The following is a 25,693-nucleotide window of genomic DNA, read 5'->3' on the forward strand; positions in this document are numbered from 1 at the left end:
TTAATAAAAGAAATTAAGAGGACCCAGAGAATGTGTTTGAGGAAGCTGCAGAAGAGTTCTCACCCCCTGGATGCTATACATCTGTTACAGATTCATGCAGTATGCTTGCCAGTTTTGACATGCTCACTTCTGCTGTGTGCAGTAGCTTTTGCATTGTTGCATTTGATGCTTCTTTGTCTCGCCATGCCCCACTAGATTCTACGAGACCTGAAAAGTCTAAAAAGACATTCTCTGTTCAATCTATGATGATTTGGTCAATCCTGAAAAGATTTTTACCTCTCCGTGAATCATGGCCAAGCTCTATCCAGTGGAAAAAAGTCATAAAAAGTGTGGATTGTTCTGATAGGAGTTTCCATTGTCCCAGTCTTCAACAGACCTCTTACTTTACCAAATGAAGATGATTCTTCTGACAAAGTTTGAGACACTCTTAAGTAGAAGTTCAGTCAAATACTCTCTAGGCTGCTGCGACCCCCGTTCTAAGCTTTATTCTAACTACCCTGTAAAGGAAAGATGTCTATACTTAACTATTCTGAAGGTTCACATGATCACCTCCTAGCACTAGCTTCAGTGTAGAGGAGGGACAGCCGAATATGCATGCCCCATAGTAAGACCAAGGGTGACGTCACTGCATAGGCATTGGAAGCGTTGACGATCTCTCTCCTCTTCACTGAAGCCAGCCACTGAGGAGGTCATGTCCAGGGTAGTTTAGTTGGCATAAGGCTTAGAATGGGGGGGGGGGGGGGAGCAGGTTTAAGCTTAAATAGGATTGTACTGGAATCCTACTTTGTGTGCTATTTGAACTCAATGGCGAGAGTAAAGATTGAAACACCTAATGTTCAGTGAATTACACCACGTTCTTTTCTTTTGTGGTATACCTGTAAGTTCAAAGATCTCTACAGACACTCAGATGCGCCCTGATAGCTTGCATGGGGGGGGGGGGGTGTTCTTTACAGTATGTGTTTCACCTGTTTAACAATAATCAGTTTCTTTCCTTTGAGGATCTTAAAGAAAGGCATGGACTTAAGATTTTGTTTTATATTTTTTTTTTTTTTTTTCTTTTTTTTAACTTTTATTGAGACATGTTTCCAAAGCTTAATTTACCATTGCCCAGGTTGAAAAATCACCCTCTTTTGGAGCGTCTCATTTGTGATTCTAGTAACCACCTTTTATAAGTGACTACAAATGGAGGGCTCAAATCTATTTTGCATCTTCCTGCAGATAATGGCACTATATTCCTGAACTTATAGAGGATAGCTGAGGGGGTCCCGAAAACATGTTGCAAAGTTATCATCCGTACAGCTAACCAGTTCATTCAGTTGAAATCTATTCACCACCTCCACTATACTCCAAAACGTTCTAAAATGAGCTCCACAACCCAAGTTTGCTGGCAGAGATGTGGGGAAGTACCTGCAAACCTCACACACGTTTTGGGACTTGTCCACGTATTTTGACCTTTTGGTCTGACTTTCACGTGCTACTAGAATCCAGTCTGGATTTCCCTGCACCAAAAATCAAACATTTTGACAACTGTACATACAGCTGCTTCTTGTTCCGTCAGCTGCATGTTTCCAGTGACAAAAACTAAACGAAAATAAAAATTCAGTTTCAATTCAGATTCCCAAAATATGACTAAAACTAAAATTAAATTTCTTTACAGTATGTCATGGGACACAGAGTAGGCTATAATTATTACTATCTGGATTATGCGCCACCTATAGGTGAATGGATACTGGCTGACCAAACTGAGTCCCGATCTATATAACCCCTCCCATACAGAAAGTACCTCAGTTTTTTCTACCAGTGTCTGAAAGTGATGGTCACTGATGTTAAGCTCTCTGTGTGAACGCTGCTGGTCCCTCCACCTGCTGGTACCCACCATGTCAGCCCCGGATCTGCAGATGGGCAAGCAGAGCCCAAAATAAATGGCAGGAGGGGAAGGCACTGTTACCGGGGGCTGTGGAAGCAATCGGGCTGCAGCGCAGGTGCCCGACTGCTTCTACCTGACAGACAGGAGTCTGCCAGTCAGTTTTTGACACAATCCCCATTGCTGCAGCCACTGGATTGTGAGTAAAATGGCCTACTCTCAGGTCCTTATGACATGCGGACCTGGCAGCAAAATGGTTAATACCACTTTAATGCATGGTAACCTGTTGCTCTAAGAAGACTCTGTCACCAGATCATTTTCTCTTTTAATTAAAACCTTGTTTCAGTAGAGCATGATTATTAGCAACAGTTGTTGTCTGGAATATTGTTTTTTCCCCCCAATAAAGACTTGTATGCGCCAAAGCTTGCAAGGAATGTCTGAGATTGATATTGTATGCATCTTGCTTAACCACTTCAAGTCCAGACACTTTCACCCCCTTCCAGTTCAGGCCAATTTTCAGCTTTCAGTACTATCACACTTTGAATGACAATTGCGTGGTCATGCAACATTGTACCCATATGAATTTTTTTGTATTTTTTGAGAACGATAAAACTTTATTTTGGTGATATTTATTCACCACTGGGATTTTTATTTGCTATATAAATGAAAAAGTCCAAAAATTTTGAAAAAAGTGTTTTTCTTATAAAATTTAGCAAATACCGTATTTTTCGCTCCATAAGACGCACCTGACCATAAGATGCACCTAGGTTTTAGAGGCAGAAAACAAGAAAAAAATTATTCTGAACCAATGGACTGTAGACATAGTACAGGAGATGACCAGAGCCTGCGGACACAGTACAGGAGATGACCAGAGCCTGCGGACACAGTACAGGAGATGACCAGAGCCTGCGGACACAGTACAGGAGATGACCAGAGCCTGCGGACACAGTACAGGAGATGACCAGAGACTGCGGACACAGTACAGGAGATGACCAGAGACTGCGGACACAGTACAGGAGATGACCAGAGACTGCGGACACAGTGCAGGGGATGACCAGAGACTGCGGACAGTACAGAAGATGACCAGAGACTGCGGGCAGTGCAGGGGATGACCAAGAGAACTGCGGACAGTACAGGAGATGACTAAGAGACTGCAGACATAGTACAAGAGATGACCAGAGACTGCGGACATAGTACAGGGGATGACTAAGAGACTGCAGACCTTTGGGAAGGGAGGGGGAGCGGGTACCTGAATTTGACAGGTACCCGTTCCCACTTCCGCGGAGTGGTCTTTCCTTTAGTGTGGGCACCCGGCTAACAGCCGGGTGCCCAGTGCACACGCGCGAGAAGCGTTGCGCTTTGTGATTGGTCCGACACCTTCTGGGACCTGTCATGTGTCCCAGAAGACGCCGTACCATTCACAAAGTGCAGCGCTTCTCGCGCATGCGCACTGGGCACCAGGCTGTCAAGCCGAGATCCTACATTAAAGAAGCCGGCGCAGGAAGACTGTGCAGCGCTAGACCAAGGAACAGGTAAGGTCCTGCTGCAGTGCTGAGCGGCCGGCCCGGTATTCTGACATGGCGGTGGTGGAAATACTGGACCGGCCGCTCCATAAGACGCACTGTCATTTTCCCCCCTTTTTTTGGGGGAAAAAAGTGCGTCTTATGGAGCGAAAAATACGGTAAATAATCTTTCTTCATAAATCTGGGCCAAAATGTATGCAGCTATCTTTTTAGTATATATAAAAAAAAAAACAAATTAGTTTGTAACCAAAAATATATTTTTTTAAAAAACATTTTTTTACTTTTTTTTTATATTTGTTTTTTGGGGTTTTTATTACATACTGTCACCCTAACAGTACAGTGTTACCATAGTGACACTGTATTACTTGTGGGGGTGATGATTTTTTTTTTTCTGCGTTTACACCCATAAAGGCTGTAAAAGCAATCATTCTCCTTCTCTCTGGCTGCATTCCTGCAGCCATTGAGAAATACTGTGAGAGCTGTGATTGGTCACAGCTTGTCACATGGTACAAGGCTGTTGTGAATAGCCTCCTCCAACTAGAAAATATTTTCTGGTGGACCTAGAATCCCAAACCATGCTGAGCTTATTACTACTGTTAAGTACTAGTTCACATACACTTTATTGCCAAAAGGCATCCCAGTCCTTAGTCTGTAGGGTTCAATATTGAGTTGGCCCAGCCTTTGCTGCTCTAACAGCTTCAACTCTGCCTGGAATGCTGTCCACAAGAATCTCATTTGTGAGGTCAGGCACTGGAATCGGACGAGAAGGCCTGGCTCGCAGTCTCCAATTCATCCAAAGGTGTTGTATCGGGTTGAGGTCAGGACTCTGTCCAGGCCATTCAAGTTCCTCCACCCCAAACTTGCTCAGCCATGTCTTTATGGACCTTGCTTTGTGCATTGGTGCGCACTCGTGTTGGAACAAGAAGGGGCCATCCCCAAAGTGTTCCCACAAAGTTGGGAGCGTGACATTGTCCAAAAGGTCTTGGTATGCTGATGCCTTAGGATTTCTCTTCACTGGAACGAAGGGGCCAAGCCCAACTCCTGAAAAACAATCCCATACCATCATCCCCCCTCCACCAAACTTTACACTTGCCACAGTGCAGTCAAGTCAAGAAAGTACCATTATCCTGGCAAATGCCAAACCCAGACACATCCATCGGATTGCCAGACAGAGGCACATGATTCGTCACTCCAGAGAACACATCTCCACTGCTCTAGAGTCCAGTGGCGGTGTGCTTTACACCATTTACATTGCACTTGGTAATGTAAGGCTTGAATACAGCGGCTCAGTCATGGAAACCCATTCAATGAAGCTCTCTACGCACTGTAGTTGTGTCAATCTGAAGGCCACACGAAGTTTGGAGGTCTTGGCTATTGACTCTACAGACAGTTGGTGACTTCTGCGCACTGTGGTCTTCAGCATGCGCTGACCCCGCTCTGTCGCTTTACATGGCCTACCACTTCATGGCTGAGTTGCTGCTGTCCCCAATTGATTCCACTTTATTATAATACCACTAACAGTTGACCTTGGAATATTTAATAGCAAGAAAATTTAATGGATGGACATATTGTACAGGTGATAACACGGTGGACACAGCCGGTGACAGATCTCAATAGAGCATGGCCGTCCCAGGATAATAGGGATCCCGCTCAGATGTCATACTACAATAGGCCAGACGGGAAGGAGTTAATTACTTTTACATTACTTGTGAAATGAATGAAATGAAGACTTTTTTTTTTCCCCCACGATTCAATTTTTCCTTTTTATATACTGTCACTGAGTATTACAGCATCACCATATACTAAGTGGCAAGAGGATGTGAAGAAAAAAAAAATATTTTTATTCTTTAAACTTTTTATTTTTTTTACTTTTTTTTTTCTTTTTGTAGAACATATTGTGACCAGAGCAGTACAGTGTTACCATAGTGACACAACTACTCTGGAGAGATGTTCATGATTTTTTTTTTTAACACTATTACCTATAACAGTGATGATCACTGACATAAGCTATCATTTTTGTGACTGGCGCCTATTCATTGCCAGTGTGTATTATTGTGATAGCTGAGACTGGTCACAGCTTTCACATGATACAGATGCGCTTTGATTGGCTCTGTCTGTACCATGTGATCACTGTGACCAACCACATAGATCATCACAGTAGTACACAATGAATGGCTGTGAATTGAAAACCATTCATTATCTACAACTTGACATGATGGCTGTGATTGGTCACAGCATTCACATGATACTAAGGCTGGCCCAGTACAATGATCTGACATCTGCTGTGTCTGGTGGACACAGCTGATGCCAAATTTAGCTGCTGCTACAGGATTACAGTACTTCCACTCAGCGGATATTTCTCTACCAGCCAGATGGGAAGTGGTAAAAGTATTGCCTGTTGATAATTGTGTACCTCAATCTATACCTGTTTGTAGGTGCAAGCAGTTTTGAGACCTTGTACGTTTCATACAAAAATGTGGATTATATTGTGTTTTTATGCACTTAAATTAATTTTATAGTATTTTTTTTAAGGTTTTAGACAGTTTTCTAGCCAAAAATGTAGATATGTACATGTGAAAAAAAAAAATGTTCTGGAGGGGTAGTGGTAATGATAACCGATGGATAAAAAGACTATTTTTATTGTATAGGTTATATTTAGAATTTGATGCAAACTTTTAAAAGTACCTTAAGTTTTGCTGTAAAGGCAAAAACTGCAGTAAAAACTCATATGTGTTAACTGAAAATACACTATATGTTCCTGATGATAAAATTATTATTTATTTTTTTTTTTTTTTTGCGGTTTATAATAGACTCTTCTATTTTGTTTGAAGGGTAAGTTCACCTTTGGAACATGTTCCATCTGTTTTTAGGGTGCAACATATAACATGTTCCTATAGCTGCAGCTGTGCCTGCCCCCTCCCTGTGATAGAACAGGGAGACATTCCCCATATTATCTGTCAAATTTGAAAACCGCACGGCCGTATGGGGCTCCGCCCACACGGCCGCATCATTCATTCACTGACTTCTGTGATTTAATGTACTGCAAGTCCTACAAGCCTTAGCAGCTGTGAACTTGTAGTTTTCAATGAACCGGTAGTTCATTGAAAACTACAGATTCACAGCCACTATGGCTGTCAGGACCATGGTACTGTGATATGGAGTGCTGTGGTAGTTCATTGAAGCTTCCTGTCAGAATATCTTACTGTACGTGATGTACGAGCAAGCAGAAATTCTGACAGGAAGCTTCAATTAACTATGTTCACCTTTTGGACTTAAATATTAAATGCACATTGTTTTACCTGCAAAAAAATGTGCGTTTTATTATTTTTGTCGAAAAGGTGAATTTATTTTTTAACCAATATCATTCTCTGTTTGTAATAATTATGCGATGTGTCTTACTATTATTAGTTACACACCTATGTTACATATGCTGGTTGTTCACTGTATAATTTATTATGCTTTAGCATTGCAGTAATGACTGTATTCTGTACATTCTATTGTAAGTTACTGAATACAAATAATGTTGATTTTAATTTAAAAAAATGAACAAGTTAAAGATAAACTGAGTGTATTGTATATTGTTTTTTCTACAGTATCTTTCTAAAAGAACTTGAAAAATATGAGCAGCTACCAGAAGATGTAGGACACTGCTTTGTGACCTGGGTAATTTTCCATATGTTTTTTAATATAACTTATATTTGTTTTTTTTAATTTTGTAAATTCTGTTAGTGAAATTTTAAAACTGCCTTTCTTATTTTGGCACATTTGGACAAAAAATGTGTGTGTTATTGTAAACTATTTTTTTTTCTTTTAATATTCAGAAATGTTTCAAAACATACTGTAGCTTTTCCCAAAATAGGCCAGCTTCAGAGTTTCTGCATACATCTCACCCCTTTGTTCCTCTTATTGCATAAACATATTCTTGTATGAATCATTCCAGAAATTTACTGTCCTCTTGGCAACTATAGTTACTGTTATAGAATGCACATATTGTGACATTTTACAAAACTTCCTCTTAGAAATGGATTTTATGTGTACGCTAATTCAGATTTTTATATTGTGCAGTTCAGATGATAAGATTTTTTGATGCCTACAGTGCCCCTGTCCTATTAAAATGATGCTGCCATCATGTCAGTAATGCTTTTTGGATTAGCTAGGACTGTCCACTGTAGGAGAAGAGGGAAGGGTAAAAAAAAAAAGGCCTTGTGCATCATATGACTGAATTTCTTAAAGCGGAGCTCCAGTCCCCCTAATAAATTTTTGGTAAAAGCAGATCCACGATGACCTTTCAGATAGCATTAACAATTGGAATAATTCAATAAAAGCATTGTAATTACTTTGTAATTATTAAAAATTTACCATTATCTCGGAAGCAGGCAGGTGCCATGATGGCTGCGGGCATCTGAAGCCCGGAGGTATTTATTTCCGGGAATCGGTACTGCTGGCTATCCCAGCATGCACCACTCGTTCTCGAGCCTGCGCAGTACACATTCTGCAATTCCAGCATAGAGCACAGCATAGGACGCAGCAGGATACGGCATCCATGTCTTCCTGTAATCTGGACTCCGGTAAAATGGCGCAAAACTCCTCCCATTGGCGTCCTTTCCGGTTTCCAAGTCCCAAATTCACAGGTAACCAAAGGACTCCTGGGATACAGGAAATGACATCCCAGGAGACCTTGCAAATCACCTTACGACGTCATCACCTATGCGGCCGGGACCAGAACTGCAGGCTTGCAGTGGATTTAGGTATGTATATTAAAAAAAAAAAAAGTATCCAACTTGTTCTTTATTTCACAGGGACAACATAATCAGGTAAATTATGAAAAATGGATGGAACTCCGCTTTAAGTAAGGGCATGCTTTGCCTAGTCTATGCATGTCCACTTGTAGTCATGAATGTAGTCAATTTGTTTCATTTTTATTTTTGGGTTTAAACACATTTTATCTGGCTTTTTGGACAGTACTGAATTGCAGAATGCATGAGCTCTAACAGATAGCAATAGTTTTGGTGGTTGATTTATGCAGTCTGAATAGTCATAGCCTCATTAAATATGTGCATTTATAAATTTACCTACAGTAAAATGTATTCTCTCATTTTAGGCTGATAAATTTCAGATGTATGTGTCTTATTGCAAAAATAAACCAGATTCCACCCAACTGATCTTGGAACAAGCTGGGTCTTATTTTGATGTAAGTATTTCAATATACGTTAATGGATCCCATAATGGTTCCTTTTCGCTCAATGTCTGATTTTGTTGGAAATAAAGTTATTAAAAGCATAAGATTAGCTGGAAGGCTTACCTTTGTGCAGAAATATCCGACTGTATTTCAGATTGTTAGATACGCTAAAACCGGTGTTCAAAGTCTGCTTAACATGGTGTAGTTAGTAATGCTACAGCAAGGGCAAAAACAGAAACTGCTTAATAACCATAAGCCAGTACACCACTGCAGGCCACTATCCAGGACACTGAGTGACAAAGAAAAAAAAGAAGGGACGGGAGTAGTAAGTGAGAATAATGCAGGTCTATATAAATGAACAAAAGGAAAGAGATGGCAGACAACGCCATGTACTATGTCCAATTGCAAATCTTAAAAGATATGAAGGGAAAGATGACCTCAGAGAGTATGGGCATTAAAAGTGAATTGTCCTTGGATGGGGTCTGCCATTTGGGGTTATGGAAGCGGACTCTCATATAATGGAGAAAGAGCAGAGAATGACCCATCCAATACAATGTTGCCCAGTCGCACAACACTAGTCTATATATGGCTGTATAAACGTGAAACAAACCGAACTAAAGGTCAGTGAGAGTGTAGGTCCCAGGCCGGAATGGCTTATAGGTGGGATTCTCCAATGGGGTTCCATATGCAATACAACAAACTATCTGACATCTATCTATCTATCCAGAGATAGTTGTCACACAAAGTAGTAAAAGCAGAAGCAACATCTGAAAACTAGAACAAAAAAAAAATCAAACATTGGTAGCATCAAGTTTCAAAGGTGTTTTCCCTAGATGCAAAGGACCAGAACTAACCTCAAGCCTCAGTCCGTATGACCTCAGTAATAACAAATGCGGGTGCATATTGAAATCAAAAGGTGTCACATGCACAAGCAGGTGTGAAGGATACATGCATTGTGTAATCTAAAACTCCTCACATCTGGGTTCTGCACCTCAAGTAAAAGTAGTATGATGAGAAAGGAGTGCAGTAACAGACATGTGTATGCCAACATTTTAAAGAACTATTATAAATGACGTGATACTGGGCCTCTTAACTAAAACCAAAGCCCCACAGTCTAAAGTGGGTACCCAAAAAGAAAAGAGAATATTCACAAAGTGCAAAACCACTATATAAAAGAGGTCAAAGATCTCACAACACTGTGGTTAACATTGTGAGTACCTAAGACTTTAGAAGAGCAATAGTGGGACCAAGTATAAGAGTGCCCTAGGACGTAGGGAGGAGTTGGATAGCTTGTCCACAGAAAGGCATAGTCCAACAGTAGGCCCCACTTATGTACATTATTGTTCTGATGAGAACTCGCAGTGTGATTCCAGTAGGGATCTAAGGATCCAGTATGGATCTAATGATCTATCCAATGTCTTGAGGCGAAAGGAGAGGAGCTGGGGCAGCGATCCAGTATCTGCCCACCAGAATCCCTGGTAGGAGAAGATAATGTACAGTAGAGCTGTGGTGTCTAGTTTGTCCATTGTGTTCTGGGCAAAGTTCCTTGGTGTATATCAATCCAGTGTTTTCAGCATTAGGAAAGTACTGTATCAATCTGGCAGTTCTACGAGCAGGAGCCCCATGATCTTACAGAACAACTACTGGTCCTCCGGTGTGTGCAGATGTGCTGTGCAGCCAGACAGATGCTGAAAAACAAAAAGGGAATGATCGCCAGGAAGGGATCTCCCTGGCATGCAGGATGGTAAGTAAAGGATGCAGCTCCCTTCTGTACTGCAGGGTAATGTTTGTAAAAAGCTAAAAACAAATCTTAATCTCAGAGCCATCATGGGAGATATGACCCTGAACTCTGGTGCTTCTAAGAATGTCTTCTTTCAGCAAGAAGCTCATCAGGCGGCAAATTACATCACAAGGAAGGTCAGCATCTCTCCCCCTCGGTCTAAGGGCTTAATGGCAGCGTTCCATGTTTATGTGTGAATCCAAAGGTCTGCCCAGGAGATTGTTGAAGTTAGCCCAAACCCCAGACTCAAGTTGGGGCTTGTCCACAGACTCCATTATTCCTTGGATCCTTAAGTTCTATCTTCATCCCCTATTGTCAAGATCCTCAGAATGGTGGTGGATGGGAACAAGATGCTGAACTTGAATCTTAGTGACCTGTTGTACTGGAGCAATGGGTGCCTCATCTTTGTGACGATTAGCTTGAATGTCTGCTTTCAAGTCAGATATAACTGCGGACAATGCGTTTTTGATGTCCAGCACCACTCTCTGAAGGTCTACTAGGCTGGGGAGCTGACCTGGGGGTGGGCTGGGAACTCTTGTCCCATCTGTCTGGGAAGATTCAGATGTAGGCTGGTTACTTAAGGCGCAGGGCTCTGTGGCTTGCAAGGTAGCTTTGAAGGTCTGTGTATTGAGACTGGAACAGCTCTGGTATGTTACATACCCAGCTCCTGCTTGCGAGCAGGTGTCTGATGCACTTCTCTCGGTCTCTCCCCATCTTGGAGTCACTGTTCTCCTGGCCAAATAGTTTTTTATTAAAAGTGCCGGAGCTCTTGGTTCATGTTGCCATCTTGGCCTGGAGCTTTTATTTATTTGTTATTTTTTTTCCGTTTACACTTATTCATTTGCCTGACATTAGAGCAGAGGAATTTCCAATTAGAAATTTTGAACTTTATAGGCATGTACACCACACAAATTATCCTAGTAAAACAATATTGTTTATTGACATCACAAAACCATTCAAGTCATAGTTTAAATGGAATTAAAGTGACACTAAAGCTCTGTTTTTTTGTTTTTTTTAAATAACATGTCTATACTTACCTGCTATGTGCAGGGGTTTTGCACAGAGCAGCCCAGATCTTCTTTTCAGGTCTCCACTGGTGCTCCTGGCTCCTCCCCCTCAAGCAGTGCCCCCAGGGAAAGCCGCTCACACTGGGGGCACCGCGTCCATAAGACGGTCAGACAAATTTGGAGTAGGAAGTTGAAGGGCATGGGAGTGGCACTGGAGAAGTCCTGCAGGCAAGCATGGGAGAATGTGACAAGGGAATCTTGTTTTAATATAAAATGAGAGACATTAGTGATCACTAGAACCCAAATTTAATCTTACCTCAACATCAGACAGTTGATCCTCATTTGTCACTACTTTTTATTGTTTCAGAGAAACCTCATGCCTCCATTACATCCCTGCTCTTGCTTCTAATTGCAGTTTGAGTAGCCCAGTTAATGTTAGCCATGTTGAAGCCACTCATAATTAAAACCTCTCTCCATTTCAAAACGAACAAGGAAAAGCACTGATCGAATGCCACTGTATACTTCCCCCACCGGCTCCAATACCCTCTCCAAGATGCAGTTCTGCCAATAGAACACGTCTACCTCCATTGTCAAAAACCAAGTGTAAAAAGCAAGGCCGCACACTGTTGATATGAACCTGAGTAGTAAGAATAAAAAACTGACCTCTGTTCAGTCTTCTCCCATCTGCCCTGCCCCTTTGACTTGTTTTACTTGGATAGAGCTTAATCATAGAGACGATTGATCCTCAAGGAAATGCCATCTTCCATGTATTCTGCCATTTTGTCCCAGCATAAACCTGTGAAAGGCTGTAAGAGCTGTGAAAATGTGGAATAGACTCTCTCAAGAGTTGGTTCTGGGCAGCTCAATGGATTGCTTTAAAAAAGGCTTGGATTCTTTCTTGGATACACAGAATATAACTGGCTACTAACATTTATAGCTAAAGTTGATCCAGGGAATATCTGATTGCCTCTCGGGGATCAGGAAGAAATTTTTTCCCCTGCAGGAGCAAATTAGATTATGCTTTTCTGTATTTTTTTTGCCTTCCTCTGGATCAACTGTGGGTATAGGATTATAATTTTTTTTTTTTTTCTGGTTGAACTGGATGGACTTTTGTCTTTTTTTTTTCAGCCATACTATGTAACAAAGACAGCTGGGTAATGCCAAGCTCCTCCCGGGTATTATTCTACTCTGTCCACCACATGCTGTACCCTGGCATGTGGGAGATAGAAAACCACTGTATTGAAGTGGTGCTGGCAAAAAATTATTCTATCGTTCCTTGTGATTATAGAATCCCCAATTACCAGCAACTGTCAAGGCCATCCTGCTGTTAGGGATGCAAAGTATGGTCCCCAACTCCAGTCCAACAGAACTCCCAAACTGTGTGGTGTGTATATATAGCAATGAATAAACTGAGTATGTATCCCTTTGAGGTAACACATGCTTAATGGTGTTATGAATAAATGTAAACATGGTGATATTGCAAGAAGCGTTTGCAATATAAATATGTCCCTTGACCCAATAAAATTATTTATTAGACAGTCAAGGACAAAAATATTGTCACCCCTGCATTTCTGTCAGATAATGTACCACTTTGCGCAATAAATTGTTGCACTTACATAAATGTAGGCGTTCTGTTTATTTATTTTGTTTGTATTGGTATGACACAATAAAGTGGTGAAACAAAAAGCCAAATCTGACACATTCCACGCAAAACCCCAAAATGGACTGGACAAAATTGACAATCTCAATTTAATATTTGGTAGCACACCCCTTGGAAAAAATAACTGAAATCAATTGCTTCCGGTAACCATCAGTGAGCTTCTCACACCTCTCTGCTGGAATTTTGGGCCACTCTTTCACCAACTGCTCCAGGTCTTTTAGATTGGAAGGGTTCCTTTTCCCAACTGCTGTTTTGAGATCTCTCCACTGGTGCTCTATGACTTTTAGATTTGAACTCATTGGCCAGTTAAGTACTCTCCATCACTTTGTCTTATACAATTTCTGGGTATTTTTTTTAAGTGTGCTTTGGGTCATTTTCCTGCTGTAAGACCCATGGGGGTTTATTTACTAAAGCTGGAGAGTCCAAAATCAGACTCCCTTCTGCATAGAAACCAATCAGCTTCTAACCTCAGCTTGTTCAATGAAGCTTTGGCAATGAAACCTGGAAGCTGATTGGTTTCTATGCAGAAGGGAGTCTGATTTTGGACTCTCCAGCTTTAGTATGTCTAAAATATTAGAAGTGTCTTGCGAGCCAGAAAGCAGAAAAAAACTCCCTATTATACACTTCAAAGTTGGATCGCAAACCTCTAGCACATAACTACCAATGTGACAAAATGTGAATAAAGTCATATAGTGTTGCGCTCCCAAACCTCCAATTAATATACTTAAATCACTCAATCTCTATCCTGACAATCATATACAAAAGAATATATAAATGATAAAAATATGTAAAAAATCATCAAAAAATATTTTCATCAAAAAATATTGAATTAAATTAATAAAAACCTCAATAATTAAAAATAATATCTGTGATTAAACATATTATAAATAATATTAATCTTATACTTATATCAATTCAAATAATCCATGTGCATAATTGAATAAAAACAACAGTGAAAAAATAGTGAAAAAAAATGTCCCATGTAATAAAAGTGACTTTGTGCTGAAAGACCTTCAATCTATATTGCTTATAAATCCGTGACTGCTTGTGAATCCTCCCAAAAGTGCAGATGTACGCTCACCTCCTTATAAGCCTGCAATTAGGCTATATATGCTTTCGGTTCTCCTCCTTTGGAACCTACTTGATTGGAACTCTTGCTTTGAGATAATAGATATCCGTAATTAACGATATGTGCTATGGGATGAATCCCTTCTCCAGAGGATACAACTCCTCTATATTCTCATCTCCATGCGACTCTCCACATAAAAAAAAGATCTCGACATGGTGCTGTATCTTTTATAAAGATCGGCTTTATTGGCTCAGAATATAGCACTCACATATGTTGTATTCAGACAATGGTAACACGAATGTGAACCGAATCCTCCGCTGACTGTCGGAGCTATGCACCCGTGGTCCGGCAAACGAACTGACTCCCTCCGAGTGACGTTACAGTCCCACCCCCTGGGGGGTGGGACTGTAACGTCACTCGGAGGGAGTCAGTTCGTTTGCCGGACCACGGGTGCATAGCTCCGACAGTCAGCGGAGGATTCGGTTCACATTCGTGTTACCATTGTCTGAATACAACATATGTGAGTGCTATATTCTGAGCCAATAAAGCCGATCTTTATAAAAGATAAAGCACCATGTCGAGATCTTTTTTTTTATGTGGAGAGTTGCATGGAGATGAGAATATAGAGGAGTTGTATCCTCTGGAGAAGGGATTCATCCCATAGCACATATCGTTAATTACGGATATCTATTATCTCAAAGCAAGAGTTCCAATCAAGTAGGTTCCAAAGGAGGAGAACCGAAAGCATATATAGCCTAATTGCAGGCTTATAAGGAGGTGAGCGTACATCTGCACTTTTGGGAGGATTCACAAGCAGTCACGGATTTATAAGCAATATAGATTGAAGGTCTTTCAGCACAAAGTCACTTTTATTACATGGGACATTTTTTTTCACTATTTTTTCACTGTTGTTTTTATTCAATTATGCACATGGATTATTTGAATTGATATAAGTATAAGATTAATATTATTTATAATTTATGTTTAATCACAGATATTATTTTTAATTATTGAGGTTTTTATTAATTTAATTCAATATTTTTTGATGAAAATATTTTTTGATGATTTTTTACATATTTTTATCATTTATATATTCTTTTGTATATGATTGTCAGGATAGAGATTGAGTGATTTAAGTATATTAATTGGAGGTTTGGGAGCGCAACACTATATGACTTTATCTCCAGCTTTAGTAAATAAACCCCATGATGTCTGACAGAAACCCAACTTTTTGACACATTGCACCCGAGAATTCTTTGGTAGCCTTCAGATTTCATAATGCCATGCACACGGTCAAGACATCCAGTGCCTGACACAGCAAAGCAACCCCAAAACATGATTGCACCTCCACCTTGTTCGACTGTAGGGACTGTATTCTTTTCTGTAAAGGCCTCATTTCTTTTTCTGAAAAGAGGAGAATGGTGGGCTTTACCCAAAAGTCTGTAATTTTGTTTTGCCTGTCCACAGCATATTCTCCAAACAGAATTTTGGCTTCCTCAGGTAAGTTTTGTCACACTCAAATCTGGCTTTTTTATGTTTGTCAGCAGTGGGGGCCTTCTGGGTCCCTACCATAGCGTCCTCATTCATATCGCAACATATAGTGCAAATTGACATAGTTGTACCCTGTGCCTGAAGATCAGCTTGAATTTTTCTGGAAGTTGAGGAAGTTGATCGAGGTCCTTTAGCCAGCATTCAAACAATCCTTCATTGCAATATTTGATCAATTGTTCTCTTTCATCCACGTCCAGGGATATTAGCTACAGTGCCATGGGCTGTATACATCTTGACAATATTGCACACAGTGGACACACCACAGGAAACATTAAGATCTTTGGAGATGGACTTGTAACCTTAAGATTGCCCATGCTTTTCCACAATTTTTGTTCTTAAATCCTCAGACAATTCTTTTCTGCTCTTTCTCTTCTCCATGCTCCATGTGGGACGAAAACAAACGAAAAGTACATTTTTCACCATTTTAACTGGTTGCTGGTGTAATTTCTATAGTGTCCGCACTTGTTAATTGACACAGCTGAGTTTAATTACAAATTAAAGGAGCAACACAAGCTTGGAATGCAATTATTTCTTACAATTTTGAGAATGTGCTAATAATTTTATCCAGTCCATTTTTGGAGTTTTGCTTGGAATGTCAATTTAGCTTTTTATTTCTCCACTTTTTTTCTGGAGAAATACAAACAAAAGAAATAAACATGAGAATGCTTACAAATTTGTAATTGCAACAATTTTCGGGAATAAGTGGTACATTATCTGACTGAAATGCAGGGGTGCCAATATTTCTGGCCCTGACTGTATCTCATTTTACATCTGTAGTATACTTTTGAAATGTAGGTATTATGGCTGTTTCATTTATTTCCCTTTTTATTTGGTGGTCGAATCATTATTCATCCTCACGTACTTGATGGATTTCGGTGGTGTTTTACAGTAATTAGGGATGCAAACTTCAGTAGAATCAAATGTACTTTACTTCTTGAATATGAATGATGAAATATTTTAATGCTATGTTTATTGCATGTTTTACAGGAAATTCAACAACGCCATGAATTGGCAAACTCTATTTCCTCTTACCTTATTAAGCCTGTGCAAAGAATCACAAAGTATCAACTGTTGTTAAAGGTAAGTTAACAGAAAAATGTTGAAAAACATTTAATAATTTTTATTAACACTCAGACTCCAGAATAGTAGTTAATGACACTAGAAATGCACTGATATATATATATCAGCTCCCATTGACTTTAAAGCAAAATTGCGTCCCATTGACTTAAGTGCAGAATTGTGTTCCATTGACTTCAGTGGAAAAACACTCCCTATCGACATCAATGCAAAATAGTCTCCTGTTGACTTCAATGCAAACATTTCATTTTATTTTCTGTCCAATTTTTATGTTACTTTTAATAAAAGTTAATTTGTTAATGGAATGTATTTTTTAAATTCTTAATCATTTAAATTTATGATATTAATTTAAAAGTTGAATAAAATACAATTATATATAAAATATATATATATTTTTAAAATACTCGGGTCGCAGACTGTGCTGGGGAGGTACCCACTCCTGTCCACACTGGAATTGTAAGTATTCCTTATAACCTCCTTCCCTCTCTCCCTTTGAGGTGTGCGGGGGCCCTGGGTACCCTTTGTCTCTCCCCCTGTTTTTGCTCCCCTGGGCGGCTATGGGGCTTGTTGGCCCTACCTAGGTGTTCAGGTCTCCTCCTCCTGCTGCTATATGCATTGTCCTGTCCAGCTGCACCTGCGATTCCTATGTAGGGCTGGGTGCCTAGAGCACTCATGGTGCCCTGAGTGCAGTTACGGGGACCGTGGTGTCTCCTGCTGCAGATCAAGTGCTGATGGCCATTTTCTCTAGAATCTCGGCCTGCTGCCTTTTTGGGGAAGCCCTGCAGTGGCAGCCATTTTGGCAGAGCCGAGCCGCGGTGCGCATTTTGTGAGGGGTTTCCCCTCACCCCCTCCACCCAAGACTTCCTGGGCTATGGCTGGAGGCTGTGGTAGAGGTGATGCTCTCATCTTGTGCTGAGTACATGAATTCTCAGATCCTCCTCTTCTTCCCAGCTGCTGGAGTGATAGTAGGGTCACAGACGGCGTCAGTCTGATTAGTCCTACTGTTGGGGTCCCCACCCCCCCAATTTGCAGTAGCTTATAGCTGGGGTTTTATGGTGAATCCTTTTTGTAGCTAGTTTTGCTTTTTCTGGGGTGTGTTTCCCCAATGAATCCCCAGGGTCCCGCTCCAATTTCTGAGCCCCCCCACCCCTTCCTCTTCAGAAAATTTAGACAAGGAAGATTCAAATGCAGAGGTCGAGGCGGTGGCTGTCTCCACACTGTCTGTGGATTCAACTGAGATTGATCAGCCTTCGTCTGGCAGCAAGGAAGAATCCTCTTCGATTACTGTAGTGCAAGAGAAGGCACTGGTGTCATCTTCAGTTAGGGGAGGCCCTTAAAAAGTAGGATCCCCCAGGGAACTCTGAGGATATGTGTATTCCGTTTAGAATTTGTAGGCCGTTGTGTCGCACAAAAGTGTTCCATATCCTACCTACTTTGATGAGTTTGTTTTGTAGGGATTATGAACATCCTAAACAGCCTTTTTGTGGTGCCAAAACTATTTTCTGCTAGCTAACCTTTTGAGGGGACTCTTATTAAAAAGTTGACTTCTCCAGTCCTGGACCAGCCTATTTCTAGTCTGAACCAGGGGACTATGATTCTGGGAGTATTCTCCCTCCTTCAGGGACCCTGCTGACAGGAAAGTGGAAACAGTCACATGTTCTGGTTCAGCACTTCTCCCAGTGTTAGTCTTGGCTTTGCTATCCTAAACGCTCACAGAATGGTCTAAGCTCTTGCATCAGGGCTTGGGTAATGAGCAGGTGTGCCCAGTCTACATGGAGCTTGCGCAAGAAGGTATAGGCCTTAAAGTACATCTTGAATGTGTCCTTGAATGTAGCCCTCTTACTCTCAAAACTCTCTTGATGTGCGCTGCGTTCTCTGGCTGAAGTGCTGGTCTGTGGACCAAACTTCAAAGAATGCCCCGGTGGAGTTACCTTCTCAGGGAAACTTTTTGGTGTCAATCTGGATGACTTCATCTAGAACCTCATGGGAGGTGAAAGTCCTACAGTTTAAGAAGGTAAACTTGCTGCAGGCGTAAGCAGGGACCCTTTTTTTTTTTTCCCTGTGCGTAAGTAGCTTTTTCGTTCCTAAGGAAACTTGGACATAGATTCCATGCTTTTCAAGGCCCTCTCTGATGGTCAAAAACATACTTGACAGCACAAGATTAGTAAGTTTGCTGAGGGGTCCTCCATACCATAACAGTTTGTTCACCTTTTCACACCAGGGTTTGGGGTCATCTTCACTGGTTCGCAGATCCTTGGCATTCTCATCTCTCCTGCAAATAGGTCTGCAAACTGTTATCGGGCAACTAGATAGTTTGTTCTTTAATTTCAATCTGTCTTTGTCTCAACTTTGCAATTCCTCGGGTACCTTCTTCAGAGAGGTTCAGGGTTACCAGCCTGTTTACAGTGCAAAAAGAAGGAAGGGGTTGATCTGATTCTGGACCTCCATGCCCTCAGCGTTTTTGAGAAGGTCCAAAAATTCAAGATTTAATCCATTCACTCTGTGATGATCGTCAATAATGTGTACATGCATGCCCACATCTGTGTGAGACACCAGCATTTTCTGCATTTTGTAATTAGGGACGATCGCTGCCAATTTCTCACCCTCCCCTTTGGCCTATCTCTACCCTCAGGTTTTTTGCAAGTTGCTGGCTCTGATCCTGCTGTTGCTAAGACAACGGGGGATTGCAGTGGTGGATGATCTTGTCTTCTGGGCATAACCTGGCTTCTTCCTGACATACAACCTAATGATTGCATCATACCCTGCAGGCGTTTGGCTAGATCCTGAACTACAAAAAGTCTTCCTTGGTCCCTCCCGTCTTGAATACTGGAGTCTTGTTCTGGACTCAAGCCAGGGTGTGTTTTTTTTTGTTTTTTTTGTTTTTTGCACTGGACAAGCTTCAAAGATTTAAGGTTCGGCTATTGCTTTCACACAGGTGGCCCACTTTGCGTTTCTGCATGCAAGTTCTGAGTCTCATGGTCTCTAACTTCCAAGGTGGTCCCATATGCTCAGTTTCACATGAGTGTTGCAGAAGGAATTACTTAAAAAGAGATGTTTCCCTTGTTGCTGAACAAGCAGATTCATGTGGGACACTCGGTCAAGTCCTCCCTGCTGTGGTGGATCAAGTCTCAGTTTCTGCTGAGTGGCAAGTCATTCCATCCCCTTCATTGGATGGTGGTCACAACTGATGCAGTCTTTTTGGCTGGGGCATAATGGGTCAGCTATTGGCCCAGGGCCTATGAACCAAGGAGGTATCTCAGTTGCCTCTCAGTGTCCTGGAGCTACGTGCAGTCAGATTCTGTCTGACATTTTGGATGAATCATCTTCGGGGACATCCAGTCAGGGTCCAGTCAGACAACGCCACAGCAGTGGCATGCGTCAATCACCAGGGCAGAACGAGAAGTTCAGCAGCAGCACTGGAAGTTGTGCACATCCTCCATTGGATGAAGCTTCACATTTCTGCACTCTCCGTAGTTTACACTCCGGGAGTGGAAAACTGGCAGGCAGACTACCTCATGTCAAAGTCTAGACCAAGGCAAGTGGGCATTACATCCATCCAATCTGTCTGAGGTAGGGAATCCCAGATGTGGATCTTCTAGCATCTTGTCTCAGCAGGGAGGAGCTGATTTGCGACACGAACAAGAGATCCCTGGTTGGACGCCATGGGTACCCTAAAAGCGCCATTGAGCCATTAGTCCTAGCTACACTACACTACTACTACTACTTCCTGCCTCTAAAGCTCCCTTCTAAAGCTGTTACAAAGAAAAGAGGCTAAAGCAACTCCTGTCATCCTTATGGCTCTGAATTGGCTCGGACGACCCTTGTACATTGATGTGGTGCATCTGTTCATGGATGTTCTCTGGTGTCTTCCTCTGCAGATGGATCTGCTGTTCTAAAGGCCTTTCTTCCACCCTGCTTTACCTTCACTGGCTTTGACAGTCTGGCTATTAAAATCCAGGTTATGAAGGACAGGTGGTTATCAGCAACTCTGATTGCTACTATGCTGAAGGCACATAAATTCACTTTTCAGAAGATTTATCAACGGAAATGGAAGACCTACATTTCATGGTGCTAGTCAAGACGTGTTAATCCGCGGGCCTTTTATGTTGCCAGGATCTTTTTTCAGCGAGGTGTGGATTGGAAGCATACCTTGAATACCATTAAATTAAGGGTCACGTTTCAGTCCTTGTGGGTTTTTTTTTTTCTTTCAACGCCAATGGGCATCTTGGCATCAGGTGTCAGTGTCAGGTTTGCAAGGCAGCTACCTGGTCCCCAAGATTGTGGGGAGAAGGCACTTGTCCTTTTAAAAATGGGGACAAGGTGCTTTTCAAGGGGAGTCCAACTTTGCAGGCTCACTCTGTGCTATCATGGTCCTGCCGTGTTTCCTTTGAAACAGGAGTTAAAGCAGACATGTCGGGGGGTCGGCAGCAGCCATTGTGTGCATTGGCACTGCCAGTGGCCCTATTATGTGTGGACAGTGAGTTTACTATTCTGAAGCTGTGGCGGCCATGATGGGAGCAAGCGCCAGTGACCATATTAATATGGGTATTGGCTGATGACGCCACAGCTTTGTTCTTGTTCCTGTTCCTGGACCAGTTGGTTTTCCTGCTGACAGGTAGATCTTTATGTGCTGTGATAGGTCCCAGCACTGCTTCACGTTTCTACACTCCAAGTTGCGCCCTATCCTCTGCTGGTTACTCTGCTGGGTTGTGTCTAGACATTGGAGGGCTTGACATCCCTGCTTGGGGACCGTATCTTGATTGCTCTTGCACCTCTTTGCTTACTGTGGACCTAGCCTGTAAGTGATCTGTGGTTACACAAATGGCTAGCTGGATGACAAGATATATAGTTCCCGGTAGTACCCCCAAGGCAGGCTATGAGCGCATGCAGTTCCCTGCTCCAGAGGGACTGTTTATGACAACTCTGCATCGGCTCAACAGTCTACGAGGGTTCATATGCTGTCAAGTGGTTTATATGAATAATTGTTTTGAAACCTCACCTTCACAGCTCCACATTTAGGCAAGCAACATTCCAACTCTAGTCAGAAGCAATCTGCTTCCCCCCTGGAAGTTCTAAAAATTTTTCCTGTCATTTTCCAAGGGCTGTGGATGTTGTAGACTGTGGCTGGGAAGATTTTGTGGTTCTGAAGGGACTGTAAGTCTTAGCATACCCTTTGCCTAGCCAGTGGTTTCACTTCAGTGATTATCGGGAGAATAGGGTGCACTGGTTCCTCTGGGAAGCATTTCACTTAGATTGCCCTCTCTCCTTTTCTTCTGAGCTGCCCATCCACTCCTTCCTGGCCCTGCTTGCTGCCACTGCTGCTACCTCTCAGGATTGGTATACTCCTACAGCATCAATCTCTGATCTCCCTACTGCCTTGGAAGTCTTAGAGCCTTCGGCTGTAGAGAATTTGTCTGACATTGAATCAGACAAATTTTCCACAGTAGAAGACTCTAAGGCCACCAGTCTACAGGACTGACCTCATTTGGAAAAAATTGCCAGATAAGGTCAGTCCTGCGGAGTCACTGGCAGATGCAATAGCTCCTTGGAGGAAGTACACTATTTCAGCACACCCCTGTCAAAATGGAAGGTTTCTGTGATGTAAAAAAAAAATGAGAACAGATAAATCATTTTAGAGCTTTTTCCACCTTTAATATGACGTATAAACGGTACAACTCAATTGCAAAACAAATTGAAATCTTTTGGGGGGGGGGGGGGGAAGTAAACTTAAAAAAATAAAATGTGGTTGCTTAAGTGTGCACACGCTCTTATAACTTGGGATGTAGCTGTGTTCAGAATTAAGCAATCACATTAAAAAATTATGTTAAATGCACTTGCCATCATTTAAAGTGCCTCTGATTAACCCCAAATAAAGTTCAGCAGTTCTAGTAGGTCTTTCCTGATGTTTTCTTAGTCGCATCCTACAGCAAAAGCCATGGTCCGCAGTGAGCTTCCAAAGCATCAGAAGGATCTCATTGTTAAATGGTATCACTCAGGAGAAGGATAAAAAAGAATTTCCAAGGCATTAGATCTACCATGGAACACGGTGAAGACCGTCATCTTATCAAGTGGAGATAACATGGCGTGACATTACCAAGAACCTGATGTCCCTCCAAAATTGATGAAAAGGCCAGAGTAAAACTGGTCTGGGAGGCTGCCAAGACACCTACAGCAACATTAAAGGAGATGCAGGAATATCTGGCAAGTACTGGCTGTGTGGTACATGTTGCAACAATCTCCTGTATTCTTCATATATCTGGGCTATGGGGTAGAGTGTCAAGATGGAAGCTTTTTCTTACGAAGAAAAACATCCAAGCCCGGCTAAATTTTGCAAAAAAACACATCTGAAGTCTCCGAAAAGCATGTGGGAAAATGTGTTATGGCCTGATGAAACCAAGGTTGACCTTTTTGGCCATAATTCCAAAAGATATATTTGGTTCAAAAACAGCACTGCACATCACCAAAAGAACACCATACCCACAGTGAAGCATGGTGGTGGCAGCATCATGCTTTGGGCCGTTTTTCTTCAGCTGCAACTGGAGCCTTAGTCAAGGTAGGGGAAATTATGAACAGTTCCAAATACCAGTCAATATTGGCACAAAACCTTCAGGCGTCTGCTAGAAAGCTGAACATGAAGAGAAATTTCATCTTTCAGCATAACGACCCAAAGCATACATCCAAATCAACAAAGGAATAGCTTCATCAGAAGAAGATTCAAGTTTTGGAATGGCCCAGCTAGTGCCCAGACCTGAATCCAATTGAAAATCTGTGGGGTGGTCTGAAGAGGGCTGTGCACAGGAGATGCCCTTGCAATTGGACAGATTTGGAGTGTTTTTGCAAGGTAGAGTGGGCAAATATTGCCAAGTCAAGATGTGCCATGCTGATAGACTCATAACCAAAAAGACTGAGTGCTGGAATAAAATAAAAAGGTACTTCAACAAAGTATTAGTTTAAGGGTGTGCACACGTACGCAACAATATTAGAGTACTTCTCTACCCCAGCAAAACAAAGCCTGGGCTGCTGGTTTGTAACCCCTCCCCTCTCCACTTTGACACAACCCTGGGCCTCCCACTCCCCAATACTTTGAACATTCGCCCTTGACATATAGGTGATGCCTTCCTTCCAAGTGGGGGGATACCTGATAGCCTTGAGGACACCTTGGAAGGAAGCGTGGCTGCCAGGGGTTGGAGTTCTGCTGGTCTATGGACAATTATCTCACCTGTCATAACCTATACATCTGACATCACTTGCAGCCACTTAACAATATGTGAAATTAATATATGTCATGAATGTGCTAATTAAAAAAAAAAATCCTCTTAATCTCTACCATATTACTATATAATTGAAAGTCCAAAAGAAGTGTGACTTAAAATCTAACTATAATCATAAAAAAAAAAGTCCATAGAAAGTGCTTGTATCCAAAGACACTGCTTGTTAATATTCATTATAGTCAATATAATTAATAGGGCAGCACAGTGGTTAGCACTTCCGCCTAGCAGTACTAGGGTCGTGGGTTCAAATCCCAACCACGGCACCACCTGCCTGGAGTTTGCATGTTCTCCCTGTGCCTGCGTGGGTTTCCTCTGGATACTCCGGTTTCCTCCCACACTCCAAAGACATGCTGGTAGGTGAATTGGCTCCTGTCTAAATTGGCCCTAGTATGTATGAATGTGACTTAGGGACCGTAGATTGTACGCCCCTTGAGGGTTAGGGACTGATGTGAATGTACAATATATATGTAAAGCGCTGTGTAAATTGACGGCGCTATAGAAGTGCCTGTAGTAATAATAATAATTTTCCACCACGTGTGATTGTATACAATCCGCACTCCCCAGATTGCAATGAACCCCCTTGTTATATAACAAGAAAAGTCAAGTCCAAAAGAGAAGAGGGATCCTCTCATTTTGTTTTATTTATTTAATACAGGTACTTATATCACGCCATCAATTTATGCAGCGCTTTATATACAGTTGTGCTCAAAAGTTTACATACCCTGGCAGAAATTGTGAAATTTTGGCATTGATATTGCAAATATGACTGATCATGCCACAAAAATGCTCTTTTATTGAAGAATGATGATCATATGAAGCCATTTATTATCAAATAGTTGTTTGGCTCCTTTTTAAATCATAATAACAGAAATCACCCAAATGGCCCGGATCAAAAGTTTACATACCCTGGAATGTTTGGCCTTGGTACAGACACACAAGATGACACACACGGGCTAAAATGCCAATTAGAGGTTAATGTCCCACATCTGTGGCTTTTTAAATTGCAATTAGTGTCAGTGTATAAATAGTCAATGAGTTTGTTAGCTCTTATGTGGAAGCACTGACTAGGCTAGATATTGAGCCATGGGGATGAGAAAAGGACTGTCAAAAGTCCTGCGTAACAAGGTAATGGAACTTTTATAAAGATGGAAAAGGACATATACAGATGTCCAAAGCCTTGAATCTCCCAATCAGTACTGTTAAATCACCTATTAAGAAGTGGAAAGTTCGGGGATCTCTTGATACCAAGCCAAGGTCAGGTAGACCAAGAAAGATTGCAGCCACAACTGCCAAAAGAATTGTTCGGGATACAAAGGCTAACCCATAGGTAACCACAAGAAACCCCCCCCAAATCTCTCATGTGAATGAGCCCTAATAGTGCAGCCACTCAGTGTCTCCAATCACCATCACATCATTCAAAGTGTCCGAAAAGTTGATAGGCAGTCAGGAAATTAGATACATAACTTATGCCTCTAGAAAGCCCAAAGGTGCTCCATGGATTTTAGGCCTCTGGGTCTCACATGTGGAATGCCAATACTTGGCAGGTGTTGCAGAAAGTACTGCAGTTGTTTACATTTATTTTCTCTCATTGATCTACACACCCCATAATGACAAAGTGACAACACAATATTAAAAATGATTGTAAATTTATAAAAAAGGAAAAACTGAAATCACATTGGCATGAGTATTCAGACCCCTTGTAACAACACTTG

General features: G+C 41.6%; 1 protein-coding gene across 4 annotated transcripts in view; it reads left to right on the forward strand.

Annotated features, from left to right (window-relative positions):
- Positions 1-25,693, forward strand: part of LOC149444794 (triple functional domain protein) — a 455,657-nt gene that overhangs the window by 220,890 nt on the left and 209,074 nt on the right. For all 4 annotated transcript variants that reach the window (XM_089654527.1, XM_089654524.1, XM_089654525.1 and 1 more), the window contains exons 26-28: positions 6,981-7,050; positions 8,489-8,578; positions 16,621-16,713. In XM_089654527.1, coding sequence (XP_089510653.1) covers positions 6,981-7,050; positions 8,489-8,578; positions 16,621-16,713 — 253 coding nt within the window. The remainder of the gene's footprint in view (positions 1-6,980; positions 7,051-8,488; positions 8,579-16,620; positions 16,714-25,693) is intronic.

Source organism: Staurois parvus, unplaced genomic scaffold (assembly GCF_062004578.1).
Source record: "Staurois parvus isolate SC_StPar_1 unplaced genomic scaffold, SC_StPar_1.0 ptg000772l, whole genome shotgun sequence".
In the NCBI taxonomy this organism is placed as follows: domain Eukaryota; kingdom Metazoa; phylum Chordata; class Amphibia; order Anura; family Ranidae; genus Staurois; species Staurois parvus.